Source organism: Myxozyma melibiosi (genome assembly GCF_037950935.1).
Source record: "Myxozyma melibiosi strain Phaff 52-87 chromosome Unknown BZA70scaffold_1, whole genome shotgun sequence".
Taxonomy (NCBI): Eukaryota; Fungi; Ascomycota; class Lipomycetes; order Lipomycetales; family Lipomycetaceae; genus Myxozyma; species Myxozyma melibiosi.
Window position 1 is genome coordinate 893566 of NW_027042915.1, and position 16695 is coordinate 910260.

Consider the following 16695-nt stretch of genomic DNA (forward strand, 5'->3'; position numbering starts at 1 on the left):
ACACTCTCCACACCTTATCATTTCCTTGGCCCTTGCTTTCGCTTTTGCTATTGCTTTCACCCTCCCCTCTCCACCATTCAGAGTGCAGCCTCACACGACTGATGGCCCTCCCCGCCTTTGTCTTAGTTCCGCTATTGAGCTTACCGTGCCCTGCCCGCACCTCTCCTTGTCCTCGCCTCTACTCCTACGCTTCTTCATCTTTGATGCGGCACTGCTTCTCTCACTTCTTGGTCCCTCGCTCGCACGCTTCTTCAAAGTCCTATGAACAACCCCGACATGACCCACTCTTGCGCTTCCTCAACCTCACCCAAGGCCGACACTGCCTCGTCTCACTCTCTCTGACCGCTCTCTTTGTTCTTGTCCTTCCACCACCCCGTCACGATCCGCCCTTAAGCTTCCTCAACCTCGACGCCGAACCCGTCTGCTCACGCCACCACTCCATTGTCCCTCGCTCGCTCGTATCGCTCTCACCCTCCTCTATTCCACCGTCCAGAGTGCAACCTCACAGGATTGAACACAGTCCCTCCTCGCATTTGTCTTTGTCCTCCTCTCGAGTAGCCACACACTGCTCGCACCTCTCCTTATACTCGCCTCTGCACTACGCTTCTTCATCCTCGACGCGCCGACACTGCTTCTCTCACTCCCTGGTCCCTCGCTCGCACGCTTCTCCATTGTGCCTCTCAATAACCCCGGCACGACCCGCCCTTGCGCTTCCCAAATCGACGCCTTGCTCTCTCTCTCCACTCTTCCTTGACCTTGCCTCTCCTCCTCACGCTACCGCTCTTTGTCCCTCGCTCACGTTTTTCGTTGTTGTCGTTCAACAACGCCGACACAACCCGCATTTGCGCTTCCTCAACTTCCTCGATGCAGACCCTGTCTCTTCTCACGCTATCGTTCCCTTGTCCCTTGCTTGCTCCTCTCGCTCTCGCTCTCACAAACCCCGCCCCACCGTGGGGAGTGTAACCTCACAGTACTGAACACAGTCATTCGCCTTTATCTTGTCCAGCTCTTGCACTTACCCAACAGTCGCCTCCACCCCTACGTTTCACGGCTACGCCTTCGCTTCCACCCCCGCCTCGACCTTGACGTCCTTACGCTCCCTCGACACTGACGCCCTCCCTGCCTCTCATCACTCGCCCCCTTCCTTACCTCTCACGCTTCCGTTTTCCTACGTCTACGCTGCTGTTGTTGTTGCAAGCTCACCTCACTGACTGTGTCCGTCTACAAACTCCCGGCTGAGTCAATCTGAACGCGCTCAACTACATTCACCTGCATTCTCCCGCCTTTTTTGCCCCTCGTTCTTACGCTTCCTCAACCTGGCTCATCGCTCTTACGCCAGACCCCACCTTTACCGGAGAGTATTTTTTGTTTTGTTGCTCCTTTACTTTCTTTTGTTTATGGGGCTCGTCTCCTGCTCTTGACCTTACCTAACGCTAACGCTATCTCTCATTACTCTTGCCTACACTGCCCCTCAACGCCTCAATCTGCTGATCAGCATCATCACCACAGTCGCCCATATGCATCCTCCAGCACTGCAGCTGCGTGGAGATTAGTCTGTTTTTGATTTCACTGTCCCTGTCCCCCAGATACAAGTCCTTTTCACTCCCTTGTCAAATCCTGAATAGTTAATGAATTTATTTATAATAATATACGCCCCAGTAGCGTGAGCGCGCTAGCCTTGCTATTCGATTTGCCTTTCTAGAAACCCGCCTTCCCTTGAAACCTCCACAGCCTACACCTGTGCTATCTACTCACTCCTCTCCTGAATTGTTCAACGCTTGTATGCTCCAACTACTCATTCATTCATATCTGCTGAACGCCTACGCTCTTGTAATACCACTCATTTTCTTCATCGTTCCTGCTCGCTTGATGTGCTCTTAGCTCTCGTCACTGCATTTGGCTACATTTCTTTCAACGCACTTCACACTTTGTCCAATGACCAGACGCTCACACTACTTTTCCTTGTCTCAACCCTTACGCTTCCTTCCCTTTTCACTACAACGTTCCTTGCAGATTCCCATACCAGTCCACTCAAACGCTCGTCTTTTTCAACAGTCTGTGTCCTCGTGTGACGCGCTTTCTGACAACCTCTCCAGCTCAAGCGCGCACACTCTTTCAAACCCAAGAGTATTCCGAACTCGTCGAACGCGTAGAGCACGCTTGTCAACCGAGCCGCCTCAACACCTAACCGCGCTGCTTTGTTTTCTTGTGTTTCTGTCCCCTTTGTCTTCTTCTTCGGCTGTTGTTTGATGTGTGTCGCTCTTCTGTTTCCGTGTTTCTCTTCCTCGTTTACGTTTCCTCGACGTTGACACTGACGCTACCCACCTGCACCACCCTCCCAAAGCTCGCGAGTGATCTCTTTAGCTCCTTACTGCGCTTACTGCACACTTGTTGGCAATGCCCATTGAGCACGTTACCCTAAAGCTACACTTGTTTGTCGCGCTTTTGTTTTCGTTTCTTGTCTTCTGTACTTCAGCTTACCCAACGCTGGCTCTGCTCTGCTCTGTTGCGTGCTGTTAGTCGCGCCTTTGCCATAGTCGTCTGGTTTGTACCCTTACGCTTACCCTGCGCACTTACGCTTCCTCTCCTCACTCTTGATCCTATTCCCATGCTTCCAGGTCCGTCCAGCTCACGCTTCCTAGCTCTTGTCTGGTCAAATCGCAACTTAACTTCTCGCTTCTTGTCGTTCCCACCTGCTGAGTGCCAACCTCCCTCCCGAGCCAGTGTTCGTAAGTGCGTCGAGCTGATCGAAGTTTCCGTTTCTTTCTTTCGTCCTTCACCCTTACGCTTCGTCGATGTTGACGCTGATACTGTCTCTTCATACCCTCGCGTTTACGCTTCGGTCTTTTCTCCTCCCATGCGTCGGTTCCCATACGTCTACGCCTTCTATTCCAGGATCAAACGAAATCGCAAACTCCCGGCTGAGTCCCACAGAGCGCGCCAAGTTGAAGGTCACTTGCCCACGTTGCCCACGCCCTTAAGGAGCGTTAAACTACTTTCTTCTGCTATTCTTTGGTCGTCGAGCTTTCGAATTTATTTCTTGTCCTCCGCCCTTGCGCTTACCCGACGCTTACAATGCTCGCCTGCCTACACTCATCCAACACCTACCCGACGCTACCTCTCCCTACACTCGCCTTTATGCCTACGCTTCCAAACCCGCCTTACTGACGCTTCTTCACCCCTCCTTCGACCGTTCACCCTATCGGCATTTAGCTGCGCACTTCTCAGCAACACCCCTGGTAGACGCGTCAAGCTGCGCCAAACTCTCCGAGAGCGCTGATTAGCACTTGTCAAAGCCGAGATCAGAGCGTCCACAACAATCTGCTGGTCGCTTGCTTCTACTCCTTTGACGCGCCATGTGTCTGCTGCTACTTTCGATGAACAATAACTCCTCTATCAACTGCTCTTCCTACTAGATCTCGAGAACGTAGTGAGTCCCGGTTCTCATGGGATTGTTGGAGCAGTGTTTACTATAAGGTATAATAATAATAATGATGATAATATATTTGATACAAAACAATGATTATACAAAAATCAAGAACGCCCCATAATACAATGCCGACAGCAGATGCTTGAGACAGGGCGACAGAAAGACAGACACACAGACAGAAAAAACAGATAAACGAGTGAGCGCGCGGAAATCAAAAGGATCAGACGGGTCGACAAGAGCTAGAGACGACACTCGTTGCGATCGTCCATGTGATGTTATCCTCCAAACCCATCCCCGTGATCAATCACTACTTGTAACTTCCGCAGAATCGAATTAACTAAAGGGGCAGCGTCTGTGGTCTCCTTCGCTACCAGACAAGCATCGTCGTCGTTTCACTGGGCGCAGGTCTGCATCTGCATCCGTGTCGGCGACGCGCTTGGCTGGATTAACCTGACTGCTCACAGACAAAGGAGATCCACCAGCGCCTAATTGTTCGTTATTTTCAACTGGGGTCTGTTGATGTTCCGGGTCATAAGACCGAGGCGCGTGCTCTGGGTGCACAATGTAGAAAACAGCTCTCATCTCATCGTACAGCATCTGGAACATTTTGCGCTGACTTGGCGTTAAAATTTTGAACCAGACTATCACTCTGCACACCCGGAACATATTGTAATGATCGTTGGGGGATAAGGAGCGCTCCAATGCATCCGAAAACACAGTGAAGCCGCCGTGGGCATGGGTTCTTCGGTATCCATGTTCCGGAACGCTCTCAGCATATTCAGGGCAGACGAGCTCATCCTCAAAGTATGACTTGTTCAATGAAGGGGTGACGATAACACTGAGCTTGTAGCCGTTGCCGACTTGATCGACTCTAGCAAGGCTGCCCAAGAAACGCTCGCAATCTTCGCGCATGAGCGTGTTTCCAAGCAGAGATAATTGATGGTGTAGGAGAGCGGCGTCGACCCATTCTTGTCTGATCTGTCTGTGGTCGAGGTCGATCGTGAGATAGATGGAGTACCAGCGACTGAGATGATTGACACGCTCGTAGTCGCGCATCAAGGTCGTCAAAGCAGAGCCCAATTGGCGAAGGCTGAGTCGACCATCTGCCACTGCAGTGAAGGGGACGGATTCGAACGAAGGGCAAGAACCGTTGGTATTTGTTGACAGAGACGAGAAGGTGACCGTGGACATGTTTTCATGAGTTAAGCGCCAGCCCTCTTTACTCAAAAGCCGCTCGGGATAGGGCGTGTTGACCATGCGTTCCAAGGCCTGTCGGGTGAGAGATCTTTGACGGTTCAAAAAATCGTTCAAGACCAGTGGGAGGTGGAGTTCAAAAGACTCCAACGTGCTGTGTGAGCCGGGAGGGAGCGGAATCCGCCGAACGAACGAACGGATCAAGGGGTTCGAGTGGTCTATGACTTCGCGTCCTTGAACAGGTTCGTACGCTGGTGGACTTTCCGTGGGCGGCACAGGATCGAGAAAAATGGAAGAGAAAAGAAGACCAAAAACAGCTTGTTCACTATGAAGATCAAAAGGAGCCATGGTCATTGCGAGAGCCGAAGGTTGGGGACGAGATGCTGATGAAAGGGAAAGATATTATGAAGCGGGGAGAGAGTAGGAAAGGAAAGAAGGGCGCGGGACGTACATTTTATAACCAGGCATAGCGAGCAAACAAGGCAGGAGGCCGCACATGGTAGCTAAAAATAAAGAGCAAAGAGTGGCTTCGTCAGGTACGGAAGGAAGGCCGTGATTGCTGTGCAAGCCGAAGCCTTGTTGACCGGAAACTAGCAAAATAGTCATTCTCCTTGCCGCCGGCCTCTCCTTTCCAGTCTCTTGTATTCGTAAAGCCGGCAACAATATATCCATACAGGCAGATTCGTTGTTTGAATTAAATCATGCACGATATATTATTGCTGCGACGGTACCTCGCGCTGTTCAAGCTGTTCTTGAACAAGAGAGAGTTGCTGGGAAGTGAGAGCATGGTCTCAGATAATTAGGGTTTGCCTTGTAGCAATCCCAGTCCCACCACTTCTTCAACTTTTGGCGACTTTAAGCACTGCTTTGCGCACTTCTGGAGACTTAGACCGGTACTTATGAATAAATAATAACTTAAAATGAATCTTGATATTAGAAACCATTAACTTGCTAATGTCGCATCTTGAGCTGAGCGCTGAGGACACCACTAGTGTGAATTATTTTATGGCGCTCCAGAGCAGAGAACTACACAAGGAATCACTGACAAACCTTGTGACATGCAGCTCTTCTCAGAATGTCATTGAGTATTGATGGATTTTTATAAGAGCAAAGGCTGGCGTCGATTAAATGCTGCGGTATTATACAGCGATCTACAAAGACGGCTACAGGAGATATAGATAAGGTGAAGGAAGCCACCAGCAATCAAATGGCATGAAGAGATGATCTCCACTGACTCCCGATATATTTAAAATTCGAATAAAGAGACAAAACGAATAGCAAAACCAAGAATCTAGAGACTGGAAGAAGCGATCAATCGATTGAGAACGACAGGAGCTATTACACACGCGAGAAACAAGCGGCAGAGCCTGAGAAATTATGACTCGTCTCCAGATCTGCGAGAGTCGGTATCTCTTTTTTCGGTTTTCGGCGGGATAAAAGATAAGGCTGATCCACAGAGAAGGATGGAGGGTATTCCGAGTTGGTACTTTGCAGAGGCCAAGGATTAAACATTCAGTGACGCCCGTACAGCAGGGAGAAGGGTGCAGACAGACAGTAGCGTTACTTCTTGAACAGATACCAGCATCTAGTTCGATGAGATGACGTTAGCAAGGGTATCTTGTACAATGGCATATGACAGATATACAGTCGAGGTGGACTACTTCTCTCTTGACGTTGGCTGCTATACAGCGAAGCCTTGACAACCAGCGACTGAAAATCTTTTCCAGAAAGCACGACCATAGGCAGTCTGAATAAAAACCCGGACTCGATCCTGCGATCCATCCGTTGCCCAGCTTTGATGTGATCTTTCCGTTGTGCTCCGCTGTCGTAGTGTTCGTCGCGATCGCGGGGCGGATGACGTCCGTTGTCTCCTCCCTCGGCCATCGAGTTACTTTGTGATAAAGAGAGCGAGTGAGGAGGTGTGCGTTGGATTCGGTCGGCTATCGTGCTTGAAGCTCGCAGCAGCACGTTGTGATGCTCAAGAGATCGTGTTTTCTTCTTGCCGCCAGCCATTGTTTGGGTAGGGAAACGGGGAAGGTGGCTGCTGAGGTGGGGAAGTAGTGAGCTGTGAAGAGGAATGGGGATGAATGGAATGAGCGAAGCCTTATGTGTTGACCATCTGTGCCTTTTTCGAACAAGGGCGGCCTTGTATCTGAGCTGAGTTTTGTAAAGACGGTTGGAGATTGAACAAAGAGATATCTACACGAACCCCTGAAATAATGCAAGCGAGCTTTCGATGACCATCTCTGCTTTTCCAGTTGCGGCTCCAAACGTTCAGGAGAGCTGATACCCAACGAGGGAGAACAGAACGAGCGCTACTACTACTACTACTACACTACTACACTACTACAACACTGTGTCGTAGCGGTAATCAATCACGTGACTATGATTTAACAGGTGACAAAAGCCTTGTTGACCTCGGAACGCCTCTTTACGAGCAACAAGGCCGCCCGCCTTTGTTTGAACAAGGCGGCAATGGAAAATATAAAGTCCGCTCTCCCGCCGCTCTCTCTCTTCTCCTCTTCTTCCTCACCTCTCACTACTTCCAGAACTTCAGCAACACCCACCCATCCCGTGCTTTTCCAACAATGGTTTTCGGCCAGAGTGGAACACGCCCCTCCGGTGCATCGCATACTGCTGCTGCGTTCTACATGCACCGTCGCTGCCGACATCTCCCTACATACGCGCAATCGCGGCTCGAATCTGCTTTTGCGGGCTATCCGACGATCGAGAGAGGCTACGGACGCCTTCAGCCCAGCACTTGCTTCGCCGCCCACGACGACGACGACTTGATCCCCGAAGAGAGACAATCCCCGGTCTTTAACGTGGATCTCTCTCGCATCCGCCTCAACGACGCCCTGATATTTCACGGGCTCGACTTTGTCTACGACAACTTCGCCTCTCGTATCGACAAAAGGCAACATAAGGACCAGCTAGGCACCGGATCATCCTACGGATTTCTGTTTTTAACTGCCTATGATCGTGCTTTGTTTATAAAGATTTTCAACCGCTGGTCAAGGCTTCGCTATAATAGCGGCCGAAGTATGTATATACCCTTGTTAGTTTTTCTAACTCTCCGACTGACCCTTGTTGCACTTTCTAGTCCACCCTTTCTGCAGCATATCTATCCACCCTGGAACGAACCAGAAGAGTCCTATACTTCGACTACTGTTCAGGCTTATACCCCAACATCCGATGAGAGAAGTGGTCTACTCCTCCTCGTTTCTGTCCTATACCCATTGTACAGGAGCCCTTGCTGAAGTCATCTCATCGCACCACATGTTGGTATATGCCTCAAGAAGTAACCCACCTGTCTGTCTGCACCACCACCTTCCCTGCTGTACGGTCGCCTATGGACGTTAAAACAAATGGCTTCTGCAATGTACTGGCTCGGAATACCCTCTCTTTCTTTCTGTGAAATAGGGTTATCTTTGATCCCGCCAAATACCAAAAAAAAGAAACAATCACCTAATCGCGCAGAGCTGGAGGCGAATCACTTACTGGGCTCTGTCGCTTGATTCCCCCGCGCGTATATCACGCTTCTCAAGTCCTCGTCGGACCCTTTTCCAAGTCTTTTCAGTTTCGTTTTTGCTTTTCATCAATATTATCATCAACGGGTTGTCACTAGGGATCATCTCTGAACCGCATTTGATTGCTAGTGCCTACCTTTTTTTTTTTTTTCACAAATCGTTCCTCTCCTCTAGAAAACACTCGTAGATCCCATGACGCACTAGCACTTCCTCAGTACTTCCCTATCATCCATCCAGGTACTATCGTTGTCGATGACAATCGAAAACAAGAGTGCCGCGCTTGCGCGTACGCAGTTATTTCCGGCGTATCGAGTCAGCTGCGGTTCACGCGGGGTAGATGCGGGGCAGTGCCTGGCACTATTACTCCTTTGGGTGGCACCGCGATCTTCTCCCTGTTCAATGCTAATTAACACTAGTTAACTTTATGGGGATCATCATCATCAATCCCGATATGCCTCAATACGTGCGGCTGAGAGGAGCTGAGGACACAAAGGCCAAAGCTGCGCACTGCCACGCTTGAGCGTCTGACTGCTGCTAACCGCATGGGGTATTTACCGGACATCTTCCTAAAAAGAAGTGAGATGGCAGACGGAATGTGTTTTACCGCGTCTTAGCGTCAATGGATATAAAGATGAAGATTAGGCAGTTTGAAGACTTCATTGATATTTCTGAAGGGCCTAGCAATCGAAGACCATACCATATCCTTGCACCATGACAGTAACGGAGAAAAAGCAAGCTTTATCCGTCGGACAGCGCTTTGATCGTAAGAATCTGTCCTGTCTTTCAATTTCTAAGAATCATACTGGGTACTAACATATATTGTTTCAGCAATTGTTGTCCGTGGCAATTCCTTCTCCCTCAATGGTTCAAACGTTTCTTATCGCTTCCATGTGGACAGCAGCACCGGAGATCTGCTCTTGGACCATTTCGGTGGCCGCGTGACCGAGGATCCCTTATCACTGAGCGACCCCAATCATACTGGCTGGGCACTTGAGGAACACCTTCGACGTGAATTCCCTGATAATGGGCGTGGTGATTTCAGGGTGCCAGCTATGCGCATCAGACACACCGACTCCCACTCTCTTAGCAAGTTTGAGTACAAGTCTTACACCATAGTCGATGGGAAGCCGGCACTGCAGGGTTTGCCGTCAACGTTCTCCAATAACGGTGATGCCGAAACACTAGTGATTCATATGTTTGACAGCAGGAGCTGCATCAGGGCGGATTTATGCTATACAATCTTCCCGGAGAATGACGCGATTGTTAGAAGTGTCAAGCTATCTAATGAGAGCGACGAGACAGTTGTCATCGACAAATTGGCTAGCTTGAGCGTCGATTTTCCCTTCGATGATTATGATATGATACAGCTGCGAGGTGAATGGTTTCGAGAATGCACTAGGGATCGCCGCAAAGTGGAATATGGCACGCAAGGGTATGTATTTGTCAAGATCACAGTTTAGCTATCATACAGACTGAAACTGACAATCATGTTTCTCATTTGACAGATTTGGAAACTCGACCGGATTTTCATCGCATCATCACAATCCGTTTCTGGGCATCGTTTCACAAAGTACGACTGAGTTTCAGGGGACTGCCTGGGGATTCTCTTTGGTATATTCAGGATCGTTTAAGGCTGAGGTCGAGAGAGCTCCTCAGGGTCTTTCTCGGGTTCAGCTTGGAGTGAATCCGAGTCACTTGTCTTGGAAATTGGGCAAAGGTGAATCCTTTACTACTCCTGAGTGCGTCGCCGTGTTTTCAGACTGTGGAGTCGGAGATATGTCGCGAAAGTTTCACCGCCTATACCGACATAATCTCATTACCAGCAAGTTTGTCGACGAACCACGCCCAGTTCTTCTTAACGGCTGGGAGAGCATTTATTTCAATTTTGACCAGAACAGAATCCTTGAGCTTGCTCAAGAAACTGCTAAGCTCGGTGCAAAGCTCTTTGTGATGGATGATGGCTGGTTCGGGGTCAAGTATCCTCGTGTTAACGACATGGCTGGTCTGGGAGATTGGGAGCCTAATCCGGACCGATTTCCCGATGGATTGAAGGCTCTTGTTGATAAAGTGACTGATATCCAGAGCAACGCTTTGCCAGGTCAAGAGTCTTCTAAACTGAAGTTTGGAATCTGGGTAGAGCCTGAGATGGTTAGTCCTAAATCAGTGCTCTACCATGAGCATCCTGATTGGGCCTTGTCTGCCGACGATTATCCTCGTACCGAGTGTCGGAATCAGCTGATCCTCAATCTGGCGCTTACAGATGTTCAAGATTATATCATTAATGCTATATCGAAGCTTTTACGTTCGGCGTCTATTTTTTACGTTAAATGGGATCTTAATCGAGGCATTCATGAGAGTCCAACTCCAGACCATCACTCATACATTCTTGGGTTATACCGAGTTCTTCATGAACTTACCACGCGCTTCCCTGATGTGCTTTTTGAGGGCTGTGGGTCAGGTGGTGGTCGATTTGATCCTGGCATGCTCCACTACTTTCCGCAAATCTGGACTTCTGACTGCAATGACGCATTAGACCGAATCTCAATTCAGTTGGGTACCTCGGTAGTTTATCCGGCTTCTACTATGGGCGCACATATCTCTGTGGTGCCTAATGAAGTAACTCTGCGCACGACGCCGATCAAATTTCGAGCTCACGTTGCAATGATGGGTGGTTCGTTCGGGCTTGAGTTGGATCCTGTTCATATGCCAGAAGATGACAAAGCTGAAGTTCCTGGATTGATTGCACTGGCTGAAAAAATCAATCCGATTGTCATCAGAGGCGACATGTATCGCCTCAATCTTCCGGGTGAATCGAACTATCCGTCTGTTTTGTTCATATCGGATGATTCCTCCCAGCTTGTCTTGTTTGTGTTCCAGATTCGCGCCACGTCGGCTCATAACTTCCCTAGAATCCGACTGCAGGGACTACAGCCTTCATCGCTGTATATGGTTGATGGTGAAAAGGTCTATTCTGGTTTGACATTAATGAACGGTGGTGTGCAGTATAGACTGAACGGGGACTGCGACAGTCGAGTGGTTTTCATCGAGCGATTGTGAATATTCTTAACTGTGATTATAATTTACGTGAGCGATTCATCTTCAATACACTCATAAATAGCATTCATTCATTCATTCAACAAAATAGATCGTATAACTAGATACTAGTACATTTCAGTTTTATAGTTGAAGTGGAGTAGGAAGCGACGATGGAGTGAGAAGGCCGTTAAGATTCCAAGAACCGAGATCATCAGGAAGAGTCCAGTTAGATACCTCCAGAAGTTCCGCTCTAGATTGTGAAACGTCATCGCTGTCTTCGGCTTGGACAGTTGGAGCAGTCGCGCAAACGCTGAAGAAACCAGTTGGCTGCGTATTCAGGACGTTTCTGGGGCTTCGACATCCGAGGCGATCATCAGAGTATTTGAGTAACTGTGGGAGGTACCAGGACTGGTGCCCGCCAACTTTGGAAAGCGCTTTGACGATAGAATTCATATAGTCGCGTGGGCCTAGCTCCCACGAGGAGTAGCTCGGTCCGTGCAGAAGGGAGTAGTCAACAAGACATGCACCAATATCATACAGTTTTTGCTCCTAAGATCTGTCAGCATTTCCTTTACATGGAAGTTCATTGATCACAAAAACGTACCACACTAATTCCATGACAGTCCTTGGATTTGGGACTGACTGCGTTTAGTGCTGTCATGAGTATCCGGCTAGCGTCAAGAGGAGTCTCTGAAGGCCGCATTAGATTGCGATTGGATTCCATGCCATGTTTACTACCGAATGCCAGTTGCCACATGCATATGCGCAGCCACTGGAGTGTCATTAGCGAGTCAAATCTCTGACTTTCGATTATTGAAGTCTCTGGTTTAAGATCGCAAAGTCGGGAGTGGATTTTATTTGGAAGCGCGCTGGCGGTAACCCGCAACTGTCCTTGGTCATCGATGGTCCAGTCATAGAGAGATGGCGGTAACGAGTCAAAGAGGTCAATGTGGTTGAGGAAGTCATGTATGACCTCGGGATAGGCGGAGTATTCCATTTTGGGCTTTGAGACTCGACCGCGTAGCATAACAGATCGTCGACATTGCAGTGCAAAAGTTCTATGAGCGGATGTTAGTAACTATCTTGTGTAGGTTGTTCTAGCAACAGGCGCTACTCACCTTTCTGTGACAAACAAAAGCCAGAAAATGCGCCGTCGCAACTCTTTTTCATTTTCGGAAAAGCCGGTATAATCCTTCTCGTTTGTTACACTATTTGCTTGTGCCAGAGTGATACTTTGATTCAAGAAATACCAAGCTTTGCGATTGCTGTCCAGATTTCCGTAGCCAGAGAACAAGAAAAAAGATGCCAAGACCGAATCGAGCGTGAGATCATCTATTAGACAGTATTGATGAAGCGAATGCTGAGCTATTTCTAGTAGCTCTTCGCCGGTCAAATCTGGAGCTGCAGGGGTTTCGCTGCCAAAATCCTGCACAGCTTCTTCTGAGTGGTCCAGCCGGAGCTGTAAACGCGTCACCGCACATAGAGCAAAAATCAAAGCAAGTCGTGACGGTTTCAAGTCTTCGTAGTGCAGGACGTCTGCAAGTAATTCTTCCTTGTCCACGACTGGCATTATCGGAAATAGATGCTTGAAGAATATGGAGATGTGAGATATTAGAAAGTGCGCCATTGATTGGGAGTTCGCAACAGATCTGCTCTCCAACTCCACGCTGTCCGCTATCTCGCAAAGCTCATGGTCAAGAGGTCCTGGGCTTTCGGTGGACTCTTTGGTGGTTCGAGATGGCGAGAGGGCAAATGATGCAGAGATGTCCTGCCGGGGACAAAAGTCATTGCCCTTGTTGCTTGTGCTCTCGTTCTCCGGCCTAATCGTGGAACTCCGCTCGGGCATAAAGACATTCACAAAATCCGCATCAATATCATTTGTAGACCCTTGCCGCAGGCGAGCAAGACGCCGGCCAACCCCGCGTTTAGGACCTTTCTTTTGTATAACATGCAGATATCTGCAGCTCAGGGAGGAGTCCACGCAGTTCAGACAGGGCTCGGCTCGGTCGCACTTGATCTTTCGGCAGCGACAATTATCGCACGCCTGTCGCGCTTTCTGGTTGGTGGCCATGATCTTGACGGAAGGAAACGGTGGTGATGATTGATGATGATGGTGCTGGAGCGGTAGATGGGGAGGACACTCTGTGTTCGTGCCTGGTCTGAAAACCTTAACCCCGCATTCTGGCCGTAGTTCCCGTGACTTTCTCGAGGCCGACGAACATTTCAGAGATAAAATTTCGTCAGGCGGTCGGTAAAGCGCGCCGAAAGACATGCGGTTGCGCAAGCCTGTGAAGGGGTACTAGTCCTGATGGGGTAATACTCGCTCCTGTTGCTCACCCTGCCTTTCTCAAGACTGATATAGATAATAATCATCTGACAGAAGCAACGCTTATTGTAATGGTTACAGTGCCGTACAGTATAACCGGATTTTCTGTTTGAAGCCTGGTGCCTTTGAATTAGTTAGTGGACACTACTACTACTACTACCGCCCGGTCGAGAGCGCCGTACAAGTGTAGCCAATGCGGAGGTCTTGGGCAAAGAAGAATTTCACCGCTATGCCCAGGAAACCGTATGAATATGGCAGTGTTCCCTGGTTGTTGATGAAACTTTATTTGGCTCTAAGTTCTATGCATCGATAACATGATGTAGTTACGAGTCGTTCGACTTTGGTTTACTTTACTACTACTTGACTCTCTTTTCATCATTGAACCTCACATATTGAAACAAATCTGTGGAATCGTGAACAGAGTTCCAATTCCCCTTAGGTAATCGTCAAGGCGTCTGACGAGTATTATTTTAGCCGGCTCATATTATGTTATCAATTAGACCTAACTAAGTCAATATTCCACGTCTACTCATTTTTGGTGACCGATCATGTGTAGCAGGTTGTTGCAATCCTACGGCTTGAGATCACGTATACCCAGAATTCAATCATGAGAAAAGAATGTTAGACTATTAAACATGTCGTTCAATTTTCAAGAGACTACCATAGAGAATCACAACCTTGACCCAATCTCCAAAACAAATCTGGCGTCCAAGACGCTCCACAAGCTGAGTCCATCAGATAGCCAAGTCAAACTAAGGTCCGTGATTCTCTTTCCGAGTGAGATCATCAATCACGTTGGTGTCGAACGCATCAACCTCAGTTGTAGCAAACTTTCGTGCCGGCACTTTTTCTGCAAAAAGGATGTCAAGCTCATGAAAGGTGCGGTTTCGAGTCTCAGGCAAACGGTAGTAGCTCCATACAAACACAAGGAAGCAAGTGCCGCCCCAAACAAATCCTGTATAGCCTTTGAGATTCCAGGCTTGCGGATTCATAAAGTACTGCTCAAGTGTACCGCCAACAATGCCGGCAATATTGGTGGAGTCGCGGGCAAGGCATATCGTCTTTTGGCGTAGTCGAGTGGAGCCGACCTCTGCAGGAAGAGCCCAACCTAGCTGACCTGCGGAAAGCTGGAATATGACGGTCCAGACTAATGATAGACAGGCTTGGGTCATGCCAACGGAGTATCTCTCCGTCCAAACGTTCAAAATACCGATCAACATCAATATGACAAACATCGCACCCATACCAGCAACGTATACAGTGCGCCTGCCAAAATTAGGCATGATAACGAACCAATTCACTATACACGACAGTAAGGCGAGACCAGTACCGCCGAGCGTAAGGGAATAAGTCGTACTCGTGCCCAAGCCAATTTGAGAGAAAAAATAGGAGTTATTGTAGGCAAAGGGGAGTCCACACAATGTCTGGCCAGCAAAGACGGCGCATGCAATTTCAGTACGGCGAAGCTCGTCGCCTTTGAAGCAATCGCGGTAGCTGGTTCCAACCTGCAGTCGTTGCTCAAGATTGTTTGTATAGATAATAGAGGCAAGGGTCTTGCGAACATCTTCACCGCCTGATTTGGAAGTTTGCAAACGAAGAAGAGACTTTTCTGCTTCTTCTATCTTGCCAACTCTAACAAGATACCACGGTGACTCCGGCGAGAGATAAATGAGCGGAATCAAAAACAAAGGCCAGAACCACTGCAGTACAAACGGAATTCTGTAACCCCACTGGTCTGTTCGCGTAGAGAGACCCTTCAGAACGCCGGCTGATATCAGCTGACCAATGATAAAGCACATGTTTGTATAGGATGTCATATACACTCGAAGTGCCAACGGAAGGACCTCAGAAGCATAAGCAGGAGCCGTCGTAGCAAGAATACCCCAGGGAATGCCACAAAGGACTTCGCCGGCAACAAGAGCTTTCAAACTTGGCGCAAAGAAGACAATAAAGATGAAGCATGCGAGAGCAACAAGAGCTCCTAGTTGCGCTCTTCTTGATCCCCATCTGCCGACCAGATAGCCGCTGATGAGGCAGCCTATAACTGAGCCACAGCTGGAGCCTTGAGAAAGTCCAGTTTGCCAAGCTGCGGTAAGTTGATAGCCAGTAGGAACCGAAGACGAAACTCCGACATATTCGCCGTATTTGGTGACAAATGAAGCTAGAGCAACAGTCAGTAATCAGTCTTTTTGACGTGTTTTTCTCAAATCAATTCAATCAACTTACGATACGCAAAGAAATTCTGAAGAAGGTTAGTGTCATAGCCTTCCATAATGACACATGTCGAAGATACAAGTGCCCACATGAGCGCTGTACGATACGTCTTGATAGCATTCCACACGGTAAGATCATGTTCATCGGCCGATCCTTCCAGAGCTGCCTGTTGCACACGCGCGTCATAGATGTCTGCCGCCTTTGCAGCTTCGATGAGGGCGTTATGCACTTCTTCAACATGATCGACGTCCTGTTTCTCCATTGCGGATGTATTTTCGATATTGAGACCGAAAGATAATAATAACGTTTTATCTCACAATTAGGCACCCGAGAAAGGTCCCGCAAAAGTTGACGCGAAGCCTTTATATAATAACAAAGATAGAAATACTTAAAAACAGACATTCACAAAGGCTGTTCATTTTGCGGAGAATCATGAACTGCTGTTTTGCGGGGGTGGCGTATGCCTCAGCGCCGTAGGCTGTTCGGAGAGATCGTAAGATTGATAGGCGCCTGGGGCGTTTGAGAAAAGTTTCACGGAACATGCAAATGGGGAAATACTCGGACAATCCAATGCACTCCGCTTCACTCCTGCGGAAGCCATTGCCTTGATCACGCCGGGTAATTAGACAAAATAATAGTTTGCACGGGCTTTGGGAGGGTTGTTCTGAATTTTTTATGATATGTATTTGTGCACGACAGGATGCGTAGAACACCCTACACTACACAAACCCTGCTGGACATATATATCTATATTACGACTTTCTCAAAGTTGTGCAAAGCTTGATAGCCTGAGAGTATTTACCTCAGCGTGAATTTTCACTGCACAGCTTTTATATAATCCAGAAAAAAAGTTCAACTGCCAATCATTCAGCTCAACTAGTTGGTGTCTGTTGATCGCGGGGATTTAAGACTGAGCGCCGCGTGATGCCCATCGTGCGAGCAGACTCCTCAGTTCGCTATTTCCC

General features: G+C 48.6%; 6 protein-coding genes across 6 annotated transcripts; 2 read left to right on the forward strand and 4 right to left on the reverse strand.

Annotated features, from left to right (window-relative positions):
• Positions 1-3546: 3546 nt before the first annotated feature.
• Positions 3547-4957, reverse strand: BZA70DRAFT_271063 (uncharacterized protein). The gene has a single exon (XM_064911417.1). The coding sequence runs from the start codon at positions 4685-4687 to the stop codon at positions 3764-3766; it is 924 nt and encodes a 307-aa protein (XP_064770385.1). The 5' UTR covers positions 4688-4957; the 3' UTR covers positions 3547-3763.
• Positions 4958-6184: 1227 nt separating this feature from the next.
• On the reverse strand, positions 6185-6637 carry BZA70DRAFT_264732 (uncharacterized protein; the record flags this gene model as incomplete). The annotated part of the gene is made up of 1 exon (XM_064910922.1): positions 6185-6637. One exon carries the CDS (start codon positions 6635-6637, stop codon positions 6185-6187), a length of 453 nt encoding a protein of 150 aa, XP_064770386.1.
• A 956-nt stretch (positions 6638-7593) lies between these two features.
• On the forward strand, positions 7594-8217 carry BZA70DRAFT_271074 (uncharacterized protein). The gene has a single exon (XM_064911418.1). The coding sequence runs from the start codon at positions 7669-7671 to the stop codon at positions 7882-7884; it is 216 nt and encodes a 71-aa protein (XP_064770387.1). The 5' UTR covers positions 7594-7668; the 3' UTR covers positions 7885-8217.
• A 503-nt stretch (positions 8218-8720) lies between these two features.
• On the forward strand, positions 8721-11271 carry BZA70DRAFT_11023 (Melibiase-domain-containing protein). Its single transcript, XM_064909405.1, has 3 exons — positions 8721-8917; positions 8983-9586; positions 9660-11271. Exons 1-3 carry the CDS (start codon positions 8866-8868, stop codon positions 11209-11211), a joined length of 2208 nt encoding a protein of 735 aa, XP_064770388.1. The 5' UTR covers positions 8721-8865; the 3' UTR covers positions 11212-11271.
• An 18-nt stretch (positions 11272-11289) lies between these two features.
• Positions 11290-13338, reverse strand: BZA70DRAFT_271091 (fungal-specific transcription factor domain-containing protein). Its single transcript, XM_064911419.1, has 3 exons — positions 12309-13338; positions 11795-12248; positions 11290-11739 (listed from the first exon to the last, which is right to left on the reverse strand). Exons 1-3 carry the CDS (start codon positions 13259-13261, stop codon positions 11332-11334), a joined length of 1815 nt encoding a protein of 604 aa, XP_064770389.1. The 5' UTR covers positions 13262-13338; the 3' UTR covers positions 11290-11331.
• Positions 13339-14268: 930 nt separating this feature from the next.
• BZA70DRAFT_234464 (general substrate transporter) lies at positions 14269-15992 on the reverse strand (the record flags this gene model as incomplete). Its single annotated transcript, XM_064910297.1, has 2 exons — positions 14269-15677; positions 15743-15992. 2 exons carry the CDS (start codon positions 15990-15992, stop codon positions 14269-14271), a joined length of 1659 nt encoding a protein of 552 aa, XP_064770390.1.
• Positions 15993-16695: the final 703 nt, after the last annotated feature.

Excerpts from the sequence above, each read along its gene's own strand:
- BZA70DRAFT_271063 (XM_064911417.1), bottom strand. The coding sequence starts at position 4,687 with ATGGTCAACACGCCCTATCCCGAGCGGCTTTTGAGTAAAGAGGGCTGG.
- BZA70DRAFT_271074 (XM_064911418.1), top strand. The coding sequence starts at position 7,669 with ATGTATATACCCTTGTTAGTTTTTCTAACTCTCCGACTGACCCTTGTT.
- BZA70DRAFT_11023 (XM_064909405.1), top strand. The coding sequence starts at position 8,866 with ATGACAGTAACGGAGAAAAAGCAAGCTTTATCCGTCGGACAGCGCTTT. Across the intron at positions 8,918-8,982 it reads CGTCGGACAGCGCTTTGATC|CAATTGTTGTCCGTGGCAAT; the intron begins GTAAGAATCTGT and ends ATATTGTTTCAG. Across the intron at positions 9,587-9,659 it reads GTGGAATATGGCACGCAAGG|ATTTGGAAACTCGACCGGAT; the intron begins GTATGTATTTGT and ends CTCATTTGACAG.
- BZA70DRAFT_271091 (XM_064911419.1), bottom strand. The coding sequence starts at position 13,261 with ATGGCCACCAACCAGAAAGCGCGACAGGCGTGCGATAATTGTCGCTGC. Across the intron at positions 12,249-12,308 it reads CTTTTGTTTGTCACAGAAAG|AACTTTTGCACTGCAATGTC; the intron begins GTGAGTAGCGCC and ends ATCCGCTCATAG. Across the intron at positions 11,740-11,794 it reads ACTGTCATGGAATTAGTGTG|GAGCAAAAACTGTATGATAT; the intron begins GTACGTTTTTGT and ends GACAGATCTTAG.